Here is a 23030-nt window from a genome sequence, read left to right on the forward strand (position 1 = left end):
CTGTTCTGCCCCCCTCTTTGGACCCATTGCAGTTTGCTTACCGCAACAACCGCTCCACTGATGATGCCATTGCATCTACACTACACACTGCTCTCTCCCATCTGGAAAAAAGGAACACATATGTGAGAATGCTGTTTGTAGACTACAGCTCAGCATTCAACACCATAGTGCCCTCCAAGCTTGATGTGAAACTCCGGGCTCTGGGCTTAAACAGCTCACTGTGCAGCTGGATCCTGGATTTCCTGTCAGGCAGACGTCAGGTTGTTAGAATGGGCAGCAACACCTCCTCATCACTGACCCTCAACACTGGAGCCCTGCAGGGCTGTGTTCTCAGCCCACTCCTGTATTCACTGTACACACATGACTGTGTGGCAACCCATAGCTCCAATGCCATCATTAAGTTTGCTGACGATACGACGGTGGTAGGTCTGATCACTGACAATGATGAAAGAGCCTACAGAGAGGAGGTGCACACTCTGACACACTGGTGTCAGGAGCACAACCTCTCCCTCAACGTCAGTAAAACCAAGGAGCTTGTGGTGGATTTCAGGAGGAAAGACGGAGAACACAGCCCCATCACCATCTATGGAGCACCAGTAGAGAGAGTCAGCAGTTTCAAGTTCCTCGGTGTCCACATCACTGAAGAACTCACATGGTCCGTCCACACTGAGGCCGTTGTGAAGAAGGCTCACCAGCACCTCTTCTTCCTGAGACGGCTGAGGAAGTTTGGAATGAACCACCACATCCTCACACGGTTCTACACCAGTATTGTAGAGAGCATCCTGACTGGCTGCATCACCGCCTGGTACGGCAATAGCACTGCCCACAACTGCAAAGCCCTGCAAAGGGTGGTGAGAACTGCCAGAAACATCATCGGAGGTGAGCTTCCCTCCCTCCAGGACATATACACCAGGTGGTGTGTGAAAAAAGCTCGGAGGATCATCAGAGACTCCAGCCACCCGAGTCATGGGCTGCTCTCACTGCTACCATCAGGCAGGCGGTATCGCAGCATCAGGACCTGCACCAGCCGACTACATGACAGCTTCTTTCCCCAAGCAGTCAGACTGTTGAACACTTGATCTATCACGATCAATAATTAGCACTGCACTTTATTCATCTTATATCTCACACTGGACTGTCAACATATTCTCCTCAATATACTACTTCATATATATATATTTCATATACTCCTTACTTATTGTATTGTATATTGTGTGTATTGTTTACTGTACATTGTATATAATTATTGTGTTGTGTAAGTATGTGTACATTTGATTTGTAAATTGTTTTGTGTAAGTATGATGTCTCATCACTGTCATGACTGCTATGTTGCTCGGAACTGCACACAAGAATTTCACCTATTGTTGCACTTGTGTACATGGTAGTGTGACAATAAAGTGATTTGATTTGGATTTATGTGTGTTTTGTGTGTTTTTTTATTCTCTTTATTTTTGAGTTACTAAACTAAAAAGTTTAATGGTTTCAGGAATTGTCAGTCTTGTAAGCATATTGTTTGATTGCTCTATAAATGACCATTCAATTTATGCACAAAACCCTATTATCTACTTCTATAAAAATGTGTTCTTTGAGGTCTTCTCTCTCTCTCTCTCTCTCTCTCTCTCTCTCTCTCTCTCTCTCTCTCTCTCTCTCTCTCCTCCTTGCCTATCTTAAGAACCTCGTTACAGCCTTATTTCAATAGGAAAAGTTAAAAATAAAATGTGCTCATATACATGCTGATTATCCAAAATGTACTGTATGTAGGCTAATTTAAAAAAATTATAATAAGTTATGATAGTTATTAAAATCTATCTTTAAGACTGAAAAATAAGGTTTTGTCTCCATATACTTAAAAATGTTAAAAATTCCAAACACAATACAGTTTCTAGAAAATGTAATATATCGATTGGTTGTCAACTTGACAAAAGTAAAGATGCTGTGGTCGAAATTAAATTAAATTGTTCATATTTTACTTGAGCAACAGATACATGATTAAACATTTTACATTTTATTAGTTTCCTTTGCCTTAGAATCCACTGAAAAGCTTTGTTCATTTTGGCTTTCGTTATTCTGAAAAGAAAAGCACAAAGAAGCGGGTTGTGATTGAGTGGCGCCCACTGTCTGTCACAGTTGGTTAATGTTGACTGTGTGCAGAGGAAAATGGCGACCGGCGTGAGGCAGGAGCTAGCACAGCTTATGAACTCAAGTGGATCTCATAAAGATCTAGCGGGGAAGTATGTTTATTCAAGTCTCTTAGTAATATTGTCTGTTAATATGTGTATATTGCATTGAAGTATTCTTGTTTTGGTTTTCCAGAAGGAAAGATATGCAGCAGCAAAGGATGACAAGAGGCTAATAGTAGCTAGCTTGAGGTTGTGCATTGAACAGATGAAATCAACCTGTCAACATGCAAAGATTAATAACTGTCGATCTCTCAAATAAGCTAATGTTTCGAGTGTGTTTGACATTACAGGTTTCATAAAGTGATCAGCAGTATTAGCTTTTAGCCTTTACCCCTTACAATAATTTACCATGGTAACCATAGTTTCAACCCAAATACATTACGTAGTTTCTACGGTTATATCTTCTAAAACCATGAAGTTTTTTTACATTTTTTTTATTGCAGAATGTCCAAGCTGCTACTTTCCATATAATGGAAGTGAATGGTGCTCACAGCTGTCAAGCAAGATTTTCAGTGAATAACAAAGTTTTCAGTATGTTCCTCACTCAAAGCTATTGTATGAAGACTTGGAATATAGCGGACAAGTTTACTGTCATTTTTGGAGCTTGACAGCCCCTTCCACTTTCATTTGAAGTTAGAGAGCAGCCTGGACATTCTGTTAAACTTCTTTGGTGTTTTTACAAAAGAAAGGAAGCCATACAGGTTTGGAACAACATTAGGGAGAAGTGAATGGTGGTGTTTTGTTGTGAAATTAACATCTGTTATTCATTTTGTCATGAAAACTTTGCACTGTTCTTACAGATATCGTCAAATATTAGAAAAGGCTCTTCAGTTTATCGAGGCAGAACAACTTGAGGCCCTGAAAGCATTTGTTGAAGCCAGTAAGTACACTAATATTAAAGTACACTAATCTGACACTAATCTACTTTTTCAAGGCCTTGAATCCAGAAGTATTTTCTCCCATTTTTTTAAATGATTTACAAAACAAGCTGATGAACTAAGCTATGAAAGAAAACTAACTAGTCCTGAGGTGAATAACATAATTATTAAATTTATAAAAAATTAAAAGAAATCCATATGAAAGTAGGAAGTAATGACCACTATGTACTTAATGTTTTCATGAGGCCATTAACTACAATCCAATACAATATAATGGAATCAGAAATGATGGAAGGTTATTGCAAAATATTCAGATCTATACAAATAAATCAATTGTTTAAGAGTGTACGGAGACCAGCATTGTGAATTAACATAATTCACAATGCTTCTTAGGAGTGGGCGGTTACTGCAGAGGTCTTTTGCTGCAATTTCTGTTTCTGTTGGAACAGCGATTTCTCTGATTGGTGGAGTTCTCTTCAGGATTATGGGTAGTGTAGTTTTTCATTAGGAATTCAGCTTGTTTTTAAAAACACGTAGAAAACGTGTTGAATTGTTGCGTCTAAAGAAGCATATCATCGAAAAACAACCTCAGAACTCATTGTAGGTTTTACGTTTATAAGTTATTACTAAAAATTTAGAAATAATGGTATTTTTACTTCGGGAAGCCTACTGTTGCGCTTTATATAGATTAAATAGAATCGGCTCAGTATAACATTGTACGCTTTACTCTATGGTTTTACAATGTCTATGCTAATAATCATCCTTTTTTTGCTTACTTGCACAGTGGTCAATGAGAATGTGAGCCTAGTGATTTCCAGACAGCTGTTGACAGACTTTTGCACACACCTTCTGAACCTACCAGATGGCACAGCAAAAGCTGTTTGCCACTTCACCCTGGAGAAGATTCAGCCCAGAGTTATCTCATTTGAAGAACAGGTAGATGTTCATCCAAGCAGACATATATGAAACAAAGTGAGCTATATCTTAATGGCAGTGAATAAAAAATGATAAAGCCAGTATTTACAGAAGACATTTACATGCCGAGATATGCATCATGTCACAATGTTACAACACCTAATGAATATTCATGAGCCAAGCTCTTCTCACACGCTTGCAGGTGGCGTCAATCAGACAGCATCTAGCCACAATCTATGAGAAAGAGGAGGACTGGCGGAATGCCGCCCAAGTGCTTGTGGGTATCCCTCTGGAGACGGGTCAAAAGTAAGCAGAATTTTCTTGAAGCAAATTGAAACCACTGCTGATGCTGTTTCAGTCTCAATGATTTTACTTTATTATTATTATATATAGACAGTACAACGTGGATTATAAGTTGGACACCTACCTGAAAATTGCCCGTCTGTATTTGGAGGATGATGACCCCATTCAAGCGGAGGCCTACATCAATCGCGCCTCTTTACTGCAGAATGAATCCACCAATGAACAGTTGCAGATTCACTACAAGGTGCGCCATGAATTAAATGTTTGTCTCTGTTTTATCATTTGGAATGTTTGGCTGCTTAACCCTTTTACACATATCAAAAGAGAACCCGTTCCATCTGTTTGACCCGAAACATCAAATGTTTGGTCAACACCCCCACAAGTTTTTTTAAAGAAATGTAAATACATTACATTGATATATTTCTTGTGGATTTTGTCATTTTTAACTTATTTACCTCTCAGTTAATGTTCATATAAAATAAGCACAGTTTCTGTAATCTTCAGTTTAATAAATTAATTTCAGTAAATTGAAAGATTGTCAAAACATCAAAATATGTCATGCATTGGGGGTCTCTGGTGACATCTGTTGGAATAAAAATAACAATTACATGAAATGAAATGACAGCTAATGCCAGTAGATGGCTTCAGTGTTCCATGCGTTGGATGATCTCTATAAGCCAATGTTGTAACAAACTTAATTTCTACATATTATCACAAGTTATGCATTGTTGGATATATATTTAGACATTATACAATCAATTAATTTTTTTATGTTGTAGCAAAAAAAAATTTCTTCAGACTACTTGTGATGAAGGGTGTGATTTTGCAATAATGCCACAATATGCTTTCAGTCAACCTGACCATGGTGTGCAGCTCCCACACCTAAGCATAAACATTCTCACGGTGAGGTCAGACTAAGACTTTGAGCTGACCTTGAAGTGTGTCTTTGTCTGTGTATTTTACATTGTGGCTGATTGATTTTTATTTGGCAAATAAAAAAGAAACTGATCTGTGTTATAGTCTCACCCATTCATTTCCTGAGGTGGGTCAAATTTGACCCCAACAGTACGAATGGGGGACTGTTTTATAAAACCTTTGAGACTCATTGAATCTAGTCCAAATTATTTATGTTTGTTCAGATGGCATGTTCAGGAAAAGTCACCAAGCCTTGTACCACTCAGATTAAGGAAACCATGTTTATTAAAAAACAAAAATGACCCGAACATTTATTAACAGTTAAACCAACATATCCCGCAGGTCTGCTACGCCAGAGTTCTAGACTATCGGAGGAAATTCATTGAAGCAGCTCAGCGCTACAACGAGCTTTCTTACAAATCCATTGTCCATGAGACTGAACGGCTGGAGGCACTGAAGCATGCTCTTCATTGCACTATACTGGCCTCTGCAGGTACCATTTGATTATTACACCACAAATGTGAGGCTGTTGTACTGTACACTGGTTCTTAAAGGAATAGTTCACCCAAAAATTATATTTCTGTCATTATTTACTCCACGTATGCCGTCTCAAAGTCGTATGACTTTAATTATTAACTGACACCACCTAGGCTTTTTGAAAATGTTAACCAATAGTTAAGTAGTTATTACATTGTTAAGACTGCTTAGTTGTTAAAGCTAATGCAGTCTTTTTAAAATCGTTCTAATTGTTGATACACTAATTTAATATGGGTTGACATTAGTGTAATGTAACAAAGGTTTCCTCAAAGAAATGTTGCATTACGGAATTAAAATGGGTTGCGAATGCTGTTTCATGTTGACTTAAACCAGCTTCAGCCTAATCCAAAGCAACAGTTGAAGTCAGAATTTTACATACACCTTAGCCAAATACTCTTAAACATTTAATTGTAGAAAACATTCCCTGTTATAGGTCAGTTAGGATCACTACTTTATTTTAAGAATGTGAAATGTCTTAATAATAGTAGAGAGAATGATTTATTTCAGCTTCACATTCCCAGTGGGTCAGAAGTTTACATACACGTTGTTCGTTTTTGGTAGCATTACCTTGAAATTGTTTAACTTGGTCAAATGTTTTGGGTTGCCTTCCACAATAATTTGCTGGAATTTTGGCCCATTCCTCCAGGCAGAATTGGTGTAACTGAGTCCGGTTTGTAGGCCTCCTTGCTCGCACTTGCTTTTCCAGTTCTGCCCACAAATTTTCGGATTGTGGTCAGGGCTTTGTGATGGCCACTCCAATACCTTGACTTTGTTGTCCTTTAGCCATTAATGCCACAACTTTGGAGGTATGCTTGGTGTCATTGTCCATTTGGCCCATTTGCAACCAAGCTTTAAATTCCTGGGTGATGTCTTGAGATGTTGCTTCAATATAGTCCCATCATTTTCCTTCCTCACAATGCCATCTATTTTGTGAAGTGCTCCAGTCCCTCCAGCAGCAAAGTACCTCCACAACATGATGCTGCCACCCCCATGCTTCACGGTTGGGATGGTGTTCTTCGGCTTGCAAGCCTCACCCTTTTTCCTTCAAACAGAATGATGGTCATTATGGCCAAACAGTTCAGTTTTTGTTTTATTAGACCAGAGGACATTTCTCCAAAAAGTAAGATCTTTGTCCCCATGTGTACTTGCAAACTGTAGTCTGGATTTATTATGGCTGTTTTGGAGCAGTGGCTTCTTCGTGTGGAGCAGCCTTTCAGGATATGTAGATATAGGACTCGATTTGCTGTGGATATAGATACTTGTCTACCTGTTTCCTCCAGCATCTTCACAAGGTTCTTTTCTGTTTTTCTGAGGTCTTGGCTGATTTATTTAGATTTTCCCATTTTGTCAAGCAAAGAGGCCCTGAGTTTGAAGATAGGCTTTAAAACATATCCACTATCAGATGCTAATTGTTTAAAGGCTTGACATCATTTTCTTGAATTTTCCAAGCTGCTTAAAGGCACAGTTAACTAAATGTAAACTTCTGACCCACTGGAGTTGTGATTTAGTTGATTAAAAGTGAAACAATCTGTCTGTAAACAATTGTTGTTTAAATTACTTGTGTCAGGCTCAAAGTAGATGTCCTAAATGACTTGCCAAAACTATAGTTTGCCGATATTAAGTCTGTTGAGTGGTTAAAAAATTAGTTTTAATGACTTCAACCTAAGTGTATTTAAACTTCTGACTTCACCTGCATATTCATATATGATCGCATTATCTGACTTCATCCTGTAATTCATCTTGATGAACAGGTCAGCAGCGCTCTCGTATGTTGGCTACACTGTTTAAGGATGAGCGCTGTCAGCAGCTGGCTGCATATGGCATCCTGGAGAAGATGTACCTGGATCGCATCATAAGAGGAAACCAGCTGCAGGAGTTTGCTGCAATGCTAATGCCACACCAGAAAGCCACAACAGCAGATGGTATTCACATATTACAGGGAATGGAATAATTATTACGTTAGTAGGGCAGGCCAGGGCAACTGTATCGGTACAATTTCCTTCAAAGCCCACAGACAACTGCACAGCTACCTGCCATCTTTAGGTTTGGTATAAGAAACACATGTACTGTATATAATGAGAAAGACTAGATCGTAATACTAAATTGAATTTAAGAAGTATTACAGTCGCCCCGTTACAGTGTACAACCTGTACAAACAGTGGTTGGGGGCAATTGTAACACTTGAATCCTAATCCGAATCCAAAATATTTTTTGGTCACGCATTATACACACAGTTTTTTGCATATATACAATGAAATGTTTTAGTTTTCACATATCCCATCTAAGCTGGGGTCAGAGTGCTGGGTCAGCCATGATACTGCGCCCCTGGAGCAGATAGGGTTAAGGGCCTTGCTCAAGGGCCCAACAGTGGCATCTTGGTGGTGCTGGGGCTTGAACCCCCAACCTTCTGGTTATATTTATATGTATATAATTATATGTTTAGTTCTCTAAGTGAGACCTACATTCAAATAATTTAAAACGTTTAAATTCTTTTTTATGGAAATGTGTTAATTTGCTGATGAGTCAAATAGTTTAATTTGATATTGTGATAAAATTATCTTATATGGTAGCTACCAGCATCATTGAATCTGTCATTCATATTAACCCTATAAGCTCTGATGGGCCCCTGCCGACGGGCCTGCGAGGAAAGAAATTGTCAATATATTAATAACAACAGTCTTGACCAACAAAAAATAGGTATCATTTGAAAGCTTAGAAGCTCTACTTTCCAATACATGAAGGCATTATTACCAAAACTGAACAAGTGCTTTGAAATTTGCTGACAAATAAAGAAGTGCTCCTTTTTGATCATTTATAAAAATATTTGCACTGTACATATTTTTGCAATCAGTAAAAACATCAGACTCCTCAAATAGCCATGTGTCATATATTGTTGGAAAGCTCTCGAATAGTAGAATACAACCAGCCTATTTTTATTCACAGAATAATAATATATTATTTCAAAAATATTGCGTATATTGCAATAAAGTGTATGTCTTTGGCAATTATGTTGGTGTTGCTTATATGCCATATTTTTGCTTATAACTTCATGAACAATTATGGAACATAAAATCTATACACAATATAAAATTACTTCGAGGAGCTGATTATCTTTCAAAAGAGCCCACACACAAGGTAATTGGATGCATAGATCATTAGATAATCCACATGAAGCACAAAGTGACATATGGCCACCAGAAGATGGCGCCATGTAGATGACATAAACTCTATGATGTGGACTCATCAGTGAGCACTCTCATTACTAAAATCATGTCTCCATGCTATGTAAACCTTTAGTCATTGTTGTGTTTGCATGTGTAATTACTTCTTATGTACAGTTATTATGTTTTATTTGTTTGGAGAGGCTTTTGGACACATTGAGACTTTTGTTTTTATTGCTTCGTCGTATCAACACATTTTTTTTCTCAGATACAGTTTATATGATTGGAAGCAAAAATTAAAAGCAGTTTCTCAGAGCCACCTTATTTACACCCAGATATATATAATAAAGAAATAAAAAATACATTTTTTCCAATGTTTCTTACGCTGCGTGTCTTAGAATGCATCATAATCTGTATCATTAAAAAAACGAATACGTTTTCTTTACAATGAATCAAACACTTGACCCTCGTTGTTAATTTGTCACGTTATAAGCCTTGATCTTTAAAAACCCCTTCAGAGCTTAAAGGGTTAACTCTTAATCAACAACCTACAGATACAATAAATATAATTTTATATTCAAAGACATAAAACTTTAAAACGCAGAAGAAAAATAATGCACTTCAAAAATTGAGAAAATAAATTAATCTCAAAATGCATTTTTTAGAGGGCTGGCAATCAATATTTTATATTTATATGTATATTAATGACATGATATGCCGATTAATTAATCACAATGAATTGCATTATTATATATTTGCCAAGATAATTAAACTTATAATAATTTATATAATTATAAATATACAATTCAGATAATTACATCATTGTAGTAGACGAGTAAAGCCGTTGATGCATCTCATTATGGTTGCATCACTTTTTGTAGTTTTTCAGCATCTCTAGCCATAAACAACTTATTTTTGGGATGCTGTTTGAAGTTAAATACAGTTTGTACTTGTGACTTTAAAAAACACGTCTTGAGACCCCTAAATTCTGTAATGCTCTACCCTGTTTACTTTGAACAGCTGTCACTTTGTTGCCTGCACTCAAAGTGCAAAAAATGAAAAAGTCGTTGAATTTGAGAACGTTTTACAAGCAGTTTAATGTCTTTCATTCAGATTAAGTTAGTTTCACAGAGCCAACATAATTTAGTTGGATTAGGTCAAATCAATATACTACAGAAGTTTTAACTCAACTTCATTAGGTTCATCAAAATCAATGTACTAAGGTTTTATTCAATTACTTTTCTTATGTTGGCCAAACTTAATTTATTTTAGTCATTAGTAAATGCCAGGTGAGCAATTTTACAAATTTAAATGGATAGAACACAATAAAATCAAGTTGTGACAAAATGTTCTAGAATTGTGTTGCTTTAGTTCATTTTAATTAAGTAAACTGAACAAGCTGGAAAAATCCTTTTTTGATGTGTTCAGCTGGAGCGGTGTTGACTGTCCCCTGTTGACAGCGACTACTAGAAAGTGGCCTACTTCAAGCTTGAATTGCTCCATTTAATAGGACATTTTTTATTTATAGAATTCCTTATTATGTGAGGGGTGTAATTAATTGTGTATATATATATATATATATATATATATATTTATAATTTAAAAAACACCTTAAAGGTGCTGTAAGTGATTTTTTTCATGAAAAGTTATGCAAAAAAATGTCCCACTCCCTGACAGATATTAATGAAATAAGTGTTGTGAGGTATCTCACTGATCTCTGTGACAGCTCAAGACTCTGTAAACAGCCAACAAAAATGTGTCTGTGGGCCGCGGTCTCTGCCTGTCAATTGTTTTTTGTGTTCTCATAATGTTGTAGTTGCAGTGAATTATTGTGGCTTAATGCCAATTTTATATCTTGTTGTTCATAACAGTTGTCAGTTGAGGGCGCTATTTTGCTGCTGTTGTTTATGACAACTGTTTCTGCTGACTAATGGCTCAGTTTGTGGAAATTATAGAATGGCCAAAATTGCTTACAGCACCTTTAAATCGACATCAGTATTTTTTGTTAAAAAAAATATTATTTTTTTTCTCACATTTGAACATCCAGAATATGTGTCATCGCATATTTGTGACAGAAGAAATTTAGTGTATTGCAATTGCCTCCTGTCTCCCCTACTTTAGTAGTAAGAGTGATTTTTAACTAAATAAATTCTGGTAAAGTCAATAACCAGTACTTGCATAATCTTTTCAGGTTCAAGCATCCTAGACCGAGCAGTTATTGAGCACAACCTGCTGTCTGCTAGCAAACTGTACAATAACATCACTTTTGAAGAGTTGGGAGCACTTTTGGAGATCCCCCCTGCAAAGGTACTGCTGTGTTGTCTTTGAATTTGTGATCTTGATTTACCCTTTTTTTCAGTGTTTGCTTGGCAAATTTTTTTTAAAGGTGTTTTATAATTAAGGTTAGGGATTTGAACTAACTGCTAACTGTTTAAAACATCAGTGTGTAAGTTGTCCTGCACCATTTTTGTTACGGACATGATACGTCAAATCATGTGGCTTGAGGAGAGTACAGGAATGATATATGAATGATATACTTGATTAAATTGTATCCGTTAAAGCAAGCAAAAGATAAGGAAGCTTTGATTTTGTTCTTTGCTTCTCATGTTGCTACATATATCCATGTCTCTTTACAGGCAGAAAAGATCGCCTCACAAATGATTACAGAGGGTCGCATGAATGGGTTCATTGACCAGATAGACGGCATTGTCCATTTTGAAAGTAAGTTTGGTTTTTGAATGACTATATAGACTTTGTAACTATATAACCATTTTAAGAGGCTTACAAAGTAGGACATATCTTATTTCCATCAGCGCGAGAGCCACTGCCCACATGGGACAAGCAGATTCAATCGCTGTGCTTCCAAGTGAACAACCTGCTGGAAAAGATCACTCAGGCAGCACCAGAATGGACAGCACAAGCTATCGAGGCCCAGATGACCCAATAAATACCCCTGATACCTTCTGTCTACACACTTTACTCCAAAACCTTGCCCTTTCCCTTGGTCAAAATTAGGGGCACTATAAAACTGCTACTGATTTCAGCATTGATTCAGTTTAACCTGGCACATTTATGCTAATGTCACTATTAATGGGAAATTTCACCCAAAAATGAAATTTCTGTCATAATTTACTCACACTCATGCCATCCCAGATGTGTATGACTTATATTCTTCTGCAGAACACAAACTAAGATTTTTAGAAGAATATCTCAGCTCTGTAGGTCCAAACAATGCAAGTGAATGGTTATCAGAAACTTGAAGTTCCAAAAAGCACATTAAGGAATAATAAAAGTAATTAATACGACTCCAGTGGTTTAATCCATGTCTTCAGAAGTGATATGATAAGTGTGGATGAGACAGATCAATATTTAAGTCTGTTTTTACCATAAATTCTCCTTCCTGCCCAGTAGGTGGCAATATGCACAAAGAATGTGAATTGTCAAAAACAAAAGAAGAATGTGTAAGTGAAGGTTTATAGTAAGGTTTGTACTGATCTGTTTCTCACCCACACCACATCTGCTTCTGAAGACATGGATTAAACCACTGGAGTCATATGGATTACTTTTATGATTCCTTAATGTGCTTTTTGGAACTTTACGTTTCTGATAACCATTCACTTCATTGTATGGACCTACAGAGCTGAGATATTCTTCTAAAGATCTTTGTGTTCAGCAGAAGAAAGTCATACACATCTGAGATGGCATTAGGTTGAGTATTTTCATTTTTAGGTGAACTATCCCTTTAAGGTTGACCGTCTGCGTTGTGAGGTTAATATTTTCAGAGACTTAATCTGCAAGCATCTCATGCTTAATAAACTTTGCGAAAATCTATGTGTCTTGGTTTCTGTTGTTTTTTTCACTGTTAAAAGAATAGTCATTATTTAGTCACTCTCATGTTCGTCCAAACCCATGTGACTTACTTTCTTATGCAAAAATTGAGATGTTTAATACACTGATATAAAATAATGGTGTTTTATTTCATGTTTGCTTTTGGCTGAAGTAAAAGAGGTCTGAGTTTGAAGAGGACTCATGAGTAAAATCCTACAGAGTTATCTTTCTATTGGCAGTAGACCATAGGCAAAACATCATTTTGGTAATAAGGAATCAACTTACTAAGTTGTTTTTATTTTATTATTTGTTTATAATATCGCTGTTCAAATCGCAACGTTTTTCAAAATAATTGCAATTTCTTGTCTAAATGGTGCAGTCCTAGTGCATGATTACCTTGTCTTCAGTAAACAGAGTAAAAATAACCATTTAATCATATTTATGTAGCAAAACACATGTATTAAGAAAAGAACATCAACATAATGGTAAAGCTGTCTCCATTTTATGTACAATCATGAAATAAAACTGACTGGTAACAATCTATAAAAAAAAAAACCCTGCTTGACTTGCATACATGAAAAAGTTAGACTACCACATAAAGACTCAAGTGAACAGTGATACTGCCCCTTGAATCCGTGTTTACTCCGGGTCAAGTCTTGGTAACACAGGCAGTATAAGGTTACCAAAGGAGGAATCCTGAGTAATGAAGAAGCCCGATGAGTGTGCGTGTGCATGCTGAAACCAAAACAGAGAAATACTCATGACAGATAACAGGTAAACAATGAGACTCCCAACAGGATGCTAGTGTTACCTGTAAAGCAGCTTTCTGCTGTGCTGCAATATGCTGCTGTTCTGCCTGATCCCTGAACTCTTTATTTACTGCTGGTCTGGAAAGTGGAATGCTAAGACAAAAGGAATGAACATTTTGATTATATTGCATTTGTGACGACTTCAATGCATTCATTTTGAAGTATGCTAAAGGAAAAGCTCTTGTTAATTATTGCCAGCTGAAAAGAGAAGATTTATTTAGAAAATACATATAAACAGTACCTAGCTCCTGGGTTATTCATAGACTGACTCTGAATGAGGCGTCTCTTTTCCTTATCCAACTCAGCTAGTATAGCAACCCTGTTTTTGTTTTGAAGTCCTATAAAGGCAAAAATCATATTTACAGGTATACATAATAGTTGGTGTTTTCTGTTACAATAGCAACCACTGTTAAATCGGCAACGTGCAAGAACAAACTTAAAACTATATTATTACACAATGAATGATTAAAACACAAATCCTATTGAAGGATTTTGTTTGAAAAACTGAGGATATATAACAGTATTCACCTGGTCCGGGCGGATTTGAGGCCATTTTCACATGCGATCTCCTAATCTGAATATTAATGAAGATTGTAATTACTTAAAAACAGTAATTAACTTGAAAACGCCGCATCAGAGAAATAGCTTTCTTGTCTTCTTCAGCAAGAACTTCAAGTGTTTCTAGAGTTTACAGCGCCATCTTGAGGATTGGAGCTACACGGAATCATTTTCTTTGTCAATCTCAAATTAACACTTTATGGATGTTTTTAACGCACTTTTTGAAGAGTTACTATATATTAATATAAGAGGATCCAAAACAGAATATATTCGAATAACTTTTTTTCCTTGCACAAGGGTTTACCTATTCAGGTGCATTCAAATATCAGGTCGATTTGTGTCTTTTTGGAGACGTTTAAATTTAAATTTATATTCTAACATAGTAATGAAAATCGGCCACGGCAAAAAAAAAAAATATATATATATTTATTTAAAAAAAAATGTACGGCAATATTTATAACATAAAAAACAAAAATGCATCCAATAATCACAAACGGCTGTGATTGGCCTTCCCTTAAAAGCGTAAAGAAAAGTAACAAGTACCACATGACAACGCCGTTAGCGCTCAGAAAATGAAAATAACAACAATTGCAAGAAAATCTGTAAAAATAATATGAATAAAAATTATAAAAAATAATTAAATAAATATAATATGTATTAAAATCAAAAACATATATCTAATTACAAAACAAATACAAAAATCCTTAAAAATGATAATATTTCAAGGTTTTTCAACAATCTATAGTATTTTTTCATTTGGTGCTCCGTACACCCTCCAATGTTTTAAGATACTGACAAAGCTCAAACTTTTTGGCAGGTTGAGTATATGTCGGAACTACAGAACCGTTCAGCCGTGACGAACCCAGAATTCTAATTCGCCATGGGTTCCCTCTGGAACCCTATGACTTTTTTTAATGAGGTTTTTGAATTAATGTGCAGAATAAAGTCTGTTGACGAAACGTCGACGTTTTGTTCTATATCATAAATCACAACACTGTCGTACCTCAAACATGAATTTTGAAGCTGTATTGAATTAAATACTTCAACGCAAGGCGGCTTCAAAATTCACGGTTGAGGTACGACAGTGAGTAATTTATGATGTAGAACAAAACGTCGACGTTTCGTCAAGTAATGTTTACCACAGATCTTATTTTACACATAAGTTCAAAATACCCATTAGGCAAATCCAGAAGGAACCCATGGCGAATTAGAATTCTGGGTTCGTCCGGGTTTGTGGACTAAAACATGAATAGCTCTATGACATGGGCAAATCCCTCTTTGATTTATAGATGGCCAAAATAGATTTTATGGGTTGATAGAGTTGCACATATCAAACTGTATTTAGAAACCGGCGCAGTAAATTGTTGCACTGTCATATATTTACCACTAGATGTAGCTGCAAACTAACCTACAATCTCAGCGCGCACAAAATGAAACTGAGCTAAATAAAAGCAACACCAGCTCTGGTCTTCCAAATGCTGGACTAGGTCTATTTGGGAAAATTTACAGGAAAAACACAATTTTGAAAAGACATTTTGAGGACCTATTTGAAGATATTGTGTGAATTTAGATGCAGTCTTCATCAAGCTCTCTTAAGCAGCCTGTATTCGATATTAAGACATGAACATGCACAAACTCTGCTCTGTTGTTGATTTATTGCCTTAAGCTATACTATACTATACTATACTATACTATACTATACTATACTATACTATACTATACTATAACTATAACTATAATATAATACACCATACCATACCATACTATAGTATAATATACTATACTATACTATACTATACTATACTATACTATACTATACTATACTATACTATAATATAATATAATATTTAAGCAATATCACACAAGCAAGAGTGTGATGTGGCCCTATATCAGCTCTGCTATGATTCAGTGTTATTAAAAGATATTGTGTGAATTTTGATGCAGTCTTCATCAAGCTCTCTTATGAACATGCACAAACTCTGCTCTGTTGTTGATTTATTACCTTAAGCTAACCATACTATACTATACTCTAATATACGATACTATGTTATACTATAATATAATATAATATAATATAGTATAATATAATATAATATACCATAGTATAAAATAATATAATATAGTACAATATACCACAGTTAGTTCCAGTCCTCGAATCTGATTGGACGAGAGACATTCCATAAGCACTGATGGTGTGACACCATCAGCTCTCGGACGCTTCACTGTGTATGTATCACTCCGCTTGTGTTCATATTGTTCTAAAATAAAGTGTAGGAGTAGTGCATATGTGTTAAGAGTTACTGTCTTTATTTTTGAAATTACATATGTTAGTCAGCAGGTGGAGGCAAAAGATCATTTTTGTGTGTAATATGAGCCAGTTGGTGACGCAAAGTGAATTTGTTAGTCATTGTTTGAGAACAGTGCTCCGGGATCACTCGTATTACTACTACATTACCAAAGCTAGAAAATAGCTTTAAACGGCTTTAAACGGACAACTTCAGGATTAAGGCTCATGCTGAGAGACACAACAGACTGATTTATTACAGAACTCAAGTACTTACCTTTTATCAGAGTTTCCACATTGGATATATACTGTATAAAATGGAGGAGGACATCGCTGTTTCTATAGTGAATGACTCTTGCGCACTGCTACAGCGAAATAGAGAGGATTACCCTGCTATTTTCCACTGAAAAAGCTGACAGCATCTCTGATTGGGTGTGGCAACAGGTGATCGCACATACTCTCTCTCTCTCTCTCTCTCTCACACACACACACACACACACACACACGTTGTGTTTCCATGTTTTATGGGGACTTTCCATAGACATAATGGTTTTTATACTGTACAAACTTTATATTCTATCCCCTAAACCTAACCCTACCCCTAAACCTAACCCTCACAGAAAACTTTCTGCATTTTTACATTTGCAAAAAACATAATTTAGTATGATTTATAAGCTGTTTTCCTCATGGGGACTGACAAAATGTCCCCACAAGGTCAAAAATTTCGGGTTTTACTATCCTTATGGGGACATTTGGTCCCCACAAAGTGATAAATACACGCTCACACACACACACACACACACACACACACACACACACACACACACACACACACACACACACACACACACACACACACACACACAGACACACACACATCCAGCCATCTATCCTTGTTTATCCAATGACTTGTTCAAAACAGCACAAGCTGTGATACTATTTCTATAGTGACATATTTTTATTACTAACGGAGGTTTGGACGCATCATTTGTTTTGAACCAGCAATGGCAGATTCTGGTCCGTCGCATAAGAAAGTAGCTCCATGCACAAATGCGTTTTTATGACCGTACTCGGATTTCCTAATTTTTTAAAATGTACTTGTTCATTGAACTGTTTTATATAAGCAATATCACACTTTATTACACGTTCAAACCAAATGATGCGTCCATCATTCGTAAGTAATTAAAAAATTGGAAATATCATGACTTGTGCTGTTTCTAACAAGTTATTGGATAAACAAGAATGGATGATTGTGTGTGTGAGAGAGAGAGAGAGAGAGAGACGGAGCGTGTGTGATCACCTGTTGCCACACTCAAGCAGAGATGCGGTCAGCTTTCTGAAGATCAGTTTTCTCAGTGGAAAAGTAGCTGTTCAAGAGGGGGTATTTCTCCCTATTTTGCAGTAGTCGGCGCACAAGAGTCTTTCACTATAGAAACGGCAATGTTTTCCGCCATTTTAAACAGTGTGTCCACTCCAATGTGGTAGGTCCGATAAGAGGTAAGTGCCTTCAGTTTGTGTAATTAATCAGTCTGTTGTGTCTTTCAGCTGTGATGAGCCGTAATGCTGAAGTTGTTTGTTTAAAGCCTTTTAAAGCTATTTCCTAGCTTAAGTAGTATAGTAGTAATACAAGCGATCGTGGAGTGCTGTATGTAAACACTGGCTGATGCGGATTCACTTCACATCACCTTAATGGCTCATATTACAAATAAAAATGATCTTTTGCCACCACCTGCTGGCTAACATATACAATGTAAAAAAAATTAAAAAAAAAGACAAACAGTAGCTCTTAACACATCTGCACTGCTCTTACACTTTAGTTTAGAACAGCATGAACATGAACACATGCGGAGTGATACACACAGCGAGGCGTCGGAGTGCTGATGGTGTCAGACCATCAGTGCTCATGGAACGTCTCTCATCCAATCAGATTCGAGGACTGGAACTAACTGTTGTATATAATATAATATATAATATAGCAACTATAGCTTATACCAAATTAGGCCATTTATTAGCATTTACATGCAAAACACCATAGACCATCATACCGAATTAATTTTGTATTGATTTTACAGACATAACCCTAAATATAAATTGTCGGACCCACTTTATAGGGCATTTAAAAACATTATTACATTTTATGATGTATTACAGGTAATTAAAAAAAAAGTTAGGATTGAAATCATATTTGAATGAACTGCTGATATTATGTCTGTGAATGACTTACGTAATGCTTCTTATCATTACGCTGCGTTTTACGATCCTCCCCTACTCTCGCGCTACTGCCAGTGTTTGAGTGCGAGTGCTGGTTCAGATCGGTCCTTAGTATTAAAGAGCTCTGCTGTGCACACACACCGCATCAATGTGCATTGCTATTACTGTTCATCTCTGGTGAATCAAAGGGGACAGCAATGATCACGAGACCAACAAATAAACCGGCACACAAGCTGGAAACTTAAACATGAATTGAGTGACAGAGCCGCACATACTTATTCAACAACTTTTTTTTCCTTCATATTTTGGAGATGAGTGCAAGGAGTTATTATAATTTTTTTTCTATATTTTTTATTGGGGTGAGTTCGTGAAGAGCTTTTTTCCTGTATCAAGGACACAACTACATCTGTTGGCATGAGATTGAGAGAATGGCTTGAAGCGAAAGGAGAGATTTGCTGAAGAATGCATTGAAGGGGACTCAAATGCAGATTTCTACCGTCTCTATTTATTCCACTCTAAGATGAAGACGGTAACTATATGATTTCTTACAGTCTTTCAGACAGGAAAGAATAGTCTGGACGTGCCTTGTGGAGTTCGCACAGAAAATACCAGCGCGTGACACCACAACAGAGTCTTTAATGGTAACCCATCGTAACAGCTTTATCTCAGATAAATACTTTTTGGCTCATTTATCATTTATCTTCTCATTGGTCTTGTCTTCACTTTTACAAGCCTCCTGGTTTTACTTTAGAGCCCAGTATAATAGATTTGGGCCAGTGGCCAACTGTCTGGGTCAGACACGTTTTAGACAACTCGAGTCGCTGTCTGGAGTCTCTGGAAGAAGCGACTTCATTAAACTTCTTGCCGCTTCAACTTCTGCTGCTATAATAAGAACTAAAGGCAAACCGAGGTAATAGATAGGATCTGTTGTAACAAGAGGACTCGTCTGACAACTATCCAGAGAATAATAATACCGGCGTTTGATTAAATACTCATCATCCGGTGAGTTACAGACTTCATTATATGTTTTGACTATTGCTTCAGCGATCAATGTATGAACTACTATTTAGTTATGCTTGATAGACAGACAGACCGACAGACCGACAGACAGATGGATAGATAGACATCTATCTATCTATCTATCTATCTATCTATCTATCTATCTATCTATCTATCTATCTATCTATCTATCTATCTATCTATCTATCTATCTAAGGTCTTTGTTAGGTCTTAAATTATAAAACAATAGACATAAGTGGTTCATTAATGACTAATAATTCATTTACAAATGCATTATAAATGATTTATATGTGGTTATAACAATTTTCATAAAAGGGGTGAATTTCATGCAATGTCATTCAATACCTGGCATTTTTAGCCATTTTAGCTCACATGTTATAAATGCTTAATAACACTTATTCAACATTAGTAACCTATGATGATCAGAGAAATGTACCTTTACGTAAAGGGGACACATAAGAAGCATTTATTAAGGTGTTGACAACATTAGAAACGTATGTTCCTAAAAGTTCAGTGTGGTTTAATTTTCATCATGCTTTATGATACATGCTGTGAATGAGCATGAATTCCTGAAAAGCGTTTTTGCAGTGCCTCGACTAGATAAGTCGAGGCACTTTTGACATCAACATGACAAGTGACAACACAAGCGAGTCAAGATATTACATTAATGAGTATAAACACAAAGCGGACTGTTGCAAAATGACTTAAGCCCTCCTTTAATTTCACTATAGTCTATTTTTGCTGCTTTGTGTCACTAATGACTTTTTTAATCAACATGAGTATGAATGAGTGTATTTAGTAAGCATTTATAACATAAATTAAAATGATCACTATTTGGCAGGTATTGCATAAAAGTCACCCTTTTTTCATGTTGTTATACCTGCATATCAATGACTTATAATGCATTTCTAAATGACTTAAAGCCCCTTTATAATGCATTTCTAAATGACTTATAGCCCCTTTGTAATACATTTGTAAATTATTATAAAAGCTTTATAATATATTTGTAAATTACTTATAACCCCTTTATTAAGCCTTAACAAAGGGAACATTAATATAAAGTGTTATCACAATAGTTATACTGTTCGCAATGAGGAAAAAAGTATTCTGACATTTTCTGGTCTTCAACCGTTAGTGGAACTTTCATAGTGAATGCAATAAAACTTCACCTCTGGTTACTCTGTCAGGACACATGTGTGAACTTGATGGAAACTGACTTTATACATAAAATAAAAGTGACTGTCACCGGTTGGTTAAATGTCATTGCAAAAAATGGCACAGAAAAGTGAAGTTAGTTTTGAGTAAAGGAATAAACTAATGCAATTATATTAATATATTTTTAACTTACAGTATGTGACTTAAGTGTCCAAATAGTTTTTGGGTTCACTGAACACTTATATAATGCAATTTACAGTTTACACAACTATAGAATTATATGTTGACCCCATTCACACATTTACGAGCAAGGTCGTTGAAACTGCAGTCTGATCAGCTGTCACGTTATGCACAACAGGTTTTTGCTGCATGGTTTGCACACCTTGAGTCGGAAACAAGCAAAGCACCTAATACTCAAGTACAGGTGTGAAAATGATAACCTGAAGTTACTGCATCCCTCTCAACACTTATGAGCTCAGCGTTATATGTGTGTGTGTGTGATCAGACCTGTTCAGGTCCAGATGTTACAGTTACAGAAATGCAGTCAGCTTCTGCTGTTTGATCAGACAAAACATGCTCAGTATTTGCAATTGTGTGTGTGGAGTCAAAATAGAATTTTAAGTGCATTTTGTAAAATCAAAAAACACTTTATTTGTAGATATTCACAGGTGAAGTGCATACATACATTTTTGTAAGTTTGGATAGTCACTGAAATGTACAATATCAATGTTTTGGCAGCATCTAAAAGAAAATCCCTTTTATGTATGCACAAATTCAGAAGCAAATCTTTGTGACTGGCTGAACTGAAATGGCCAGAACCTGTGGGAGGTAACTGAGTTAATTCAAATACAATCTCAAAGTTGGACTCTTTATTATCAGTAAATGATGGATAAACGTTGTTTTGAAAAAAGACCTTTAAATACTAAATGTTCTTATAAAAAGACCTTTAAATACTAATATATATATATATATATATATATATATATATATATATATATATATATATATATATATATATATATATATATATATATATATATATATATATATATTAGTATTTAAAGGTCTTGAGAATGAAACCATTATAATACTGGGAAGGCTGTCGTGTTTACTCAGATAAACTGAGCTATTCAAGTTTGAAGTGCCATCTTCATGTTTTCACGATTCTCAGTCAGCAGGGGGCAGTGAGCACAGCTGCAGCTGTATATGCAGCGCACTGCTGTACAGACAAGGAACTGCCAAATGCTAAAAACGGCTATATGCAATTCAATGACATTGGGACACACCAAAATCTGTACAGATGAAATGCCAGAATGCATCCTATGAGAACATCTCTTTAGTCTACCTTAGACAGTTTGAGTCAATATGACAAATAGACTGTACGCCAGTGATATGCTTCAGTGTTCAGTGATATGGAAGTAAAAAACAAACAAACAATATATTACTTCTAAAGTCAGTTTTTGTAGTGTCTCATCAATGCTTTACTTATCTGCCATGTCTTTTAATTATTTGAATAATTATATATTAGAATCATTTTGATCATCTATTGGATTATCTTTATTTTGGGGCCTTTTTCAGTAAATGTTGAAATACATGCAATTTATTCAATTAATTAATGAGCATGTAATGTAATTATCTGGATTAAAAATGTGAATAGATTGACAGTCTTAAATATTATAGAAATGCATAAACTGCCATAAACTGTAAACAAATTTATTGAATCTGATATAATATAAAAGCGATATAAGCAACCAACAAATTACATGAGGTCAATATTCTATGATCTTAAATTGATCAATGTTTGTTTCTAAAGTTGTAAATGCGTAAGGTTGTATATTTCAGATGCTGCCTATATGTTGGTGTTGTATCAGTGTCTGTCCGAAAGTAACACACTTTGCGTTCATTAATTGTTTAATACCAATGTATATTATCACATTGAGATCATGTAGTTATGTCCTTATTCATTTCCAGGCAAACAAATGGATCATTCTGGACAAGCTCCCAATATAGATTTGCTTCTTTGGAATAACATGAAGAGTGTTCTTTTGGATTCGTGCACTGCTCATGGCTAGTCGAGGTGCAGACTCGAGTCCTATACAGAGACTTCACCTTTAAGAAGACATTTCTACTCCGGATTAAGTGTGGACTGAAATTGGAACATATTGAGGATGTTTGTAGCGGATGTGTTACGGTGCAATGCTGGATTGATCATATTGCTTTAATCCACTTGTTGTCTCCCCCAACCCCCTACCCCCCACCCCATGTCAGATCTTCCC

At 36.0% G+C, this 23030-nt stretch overlaps 2 protein-coding genes across 2 annotated transcripts; one reads left to right on the top strand and one right to left on the bottom strand.

Moving 5' to 3' along the window:
• Positions 1 to 2143: 2143 nt before the first annotated feature.
• On the top strand, positions 2144 to 12720 carry cops4 (COP9 constitutive photomorphogenic homolog subunit 4 (Arabidopsis)). The gene is made up of 10 exons (XM_052116760.1): positions 2144 to 2231; positions 2981 to 3060; positions 3843 to 3994; positions 4176 to 4279; positions 4367 to 4520; positions 5534 to 5684; positions 7480 to 7650; positions 11081 to 11196; positions 11526 to 11610; positions 11703 to 12720. Exons 1-10 carry the CDS (start codon positions 2158 to 2160, stop codon positions 11834 to 11836), a joined length of 1221 nt encoding a protein of 406 aa, XP_051972720.1. The 5' UTR covers positions 2144 to 2157; the 3' UTR covers positions 11837 to 12720.
• A 120-nt stretch (positions 12721 to 12840) lies between these two features.
• On the bottom strand, positions 12841 to 14196 carry inip (ints3 and nabp interacting protein). Its single transcript, XM_052116762.1, has 4 exons — positions 14055 to 14196; positions 13768 to 13864; positions 13529 to 13619; positions 12841 to 13452 (listed from the first exon to the last, which is right to left on the bottom strand). The coding sequence occupies exons 1-4, from the start codon at positions 14077 to 14079 to the stop codon at positions 13357 to 13359; spliced, it is 309 nt and encodes a 102-aa protein (XP_051972722.1). The 5' UTR covers positions 14080 to 14196; the 3' UTR covers positions 12841 to 13356.
• Positions 14197 to 23030: the final 8834 nt, after the last annotated feature.

Source organism: Xyrauchen texanus, chromosome 44, assembly GCF_025860055.1.
Source record: "Xyrauchen texanus isolate HMW12.3.18 chromosome 44, RBS_HiC_50CHRs, whole genome shotgun sequence".
NCBI lineage: Eukaryota > Metazoa > Chordata > Actinopteri > Cypriniformes > Catostomidae > Xyrauchen > Xyrauchen texanus.

Coding starts and splice junctions, on each gene's coding strand:
- cops4 (XM_052116760.1), top strand. CDS start 2,158: ATGGCGACCGGCGTGAGGCAGGAGCTAGCACAGCTTATGAACTCAAGT. Junction 4,280..4,366: donor CCTCTGGAGACGGGTCAAAA/GTAAGCAGAATT, acceptor TATTATATATAG/ACAGTACAACGTGGATTATA. Junction 4,521..5,533: donor AGTTGCAGATTCACTACAAG/GTGCGCCATGAA, acceptor CATATCCCGCAG/GTCTGCTACGCCAGAGTTCT.
- inip (XM_052116762.1), bottom strand. CDS start 14,079: ATGGCCTCAAATCCGCCCGGACCAG. Junction 13,620..13,767: donor ATGAATAACCCAGGAGCTAG/GTACTGTTTATA, acceptor CTTTTGTCTTAG/CATTCCACTTTCCAGACCAG. Junction 13,453..13,528: donor AGCAGAAAGCTGCTTTACAG/GTAACACTAGCA, acceptor TTTTGGTTTCAG/CATGCACACGCACACTCATC.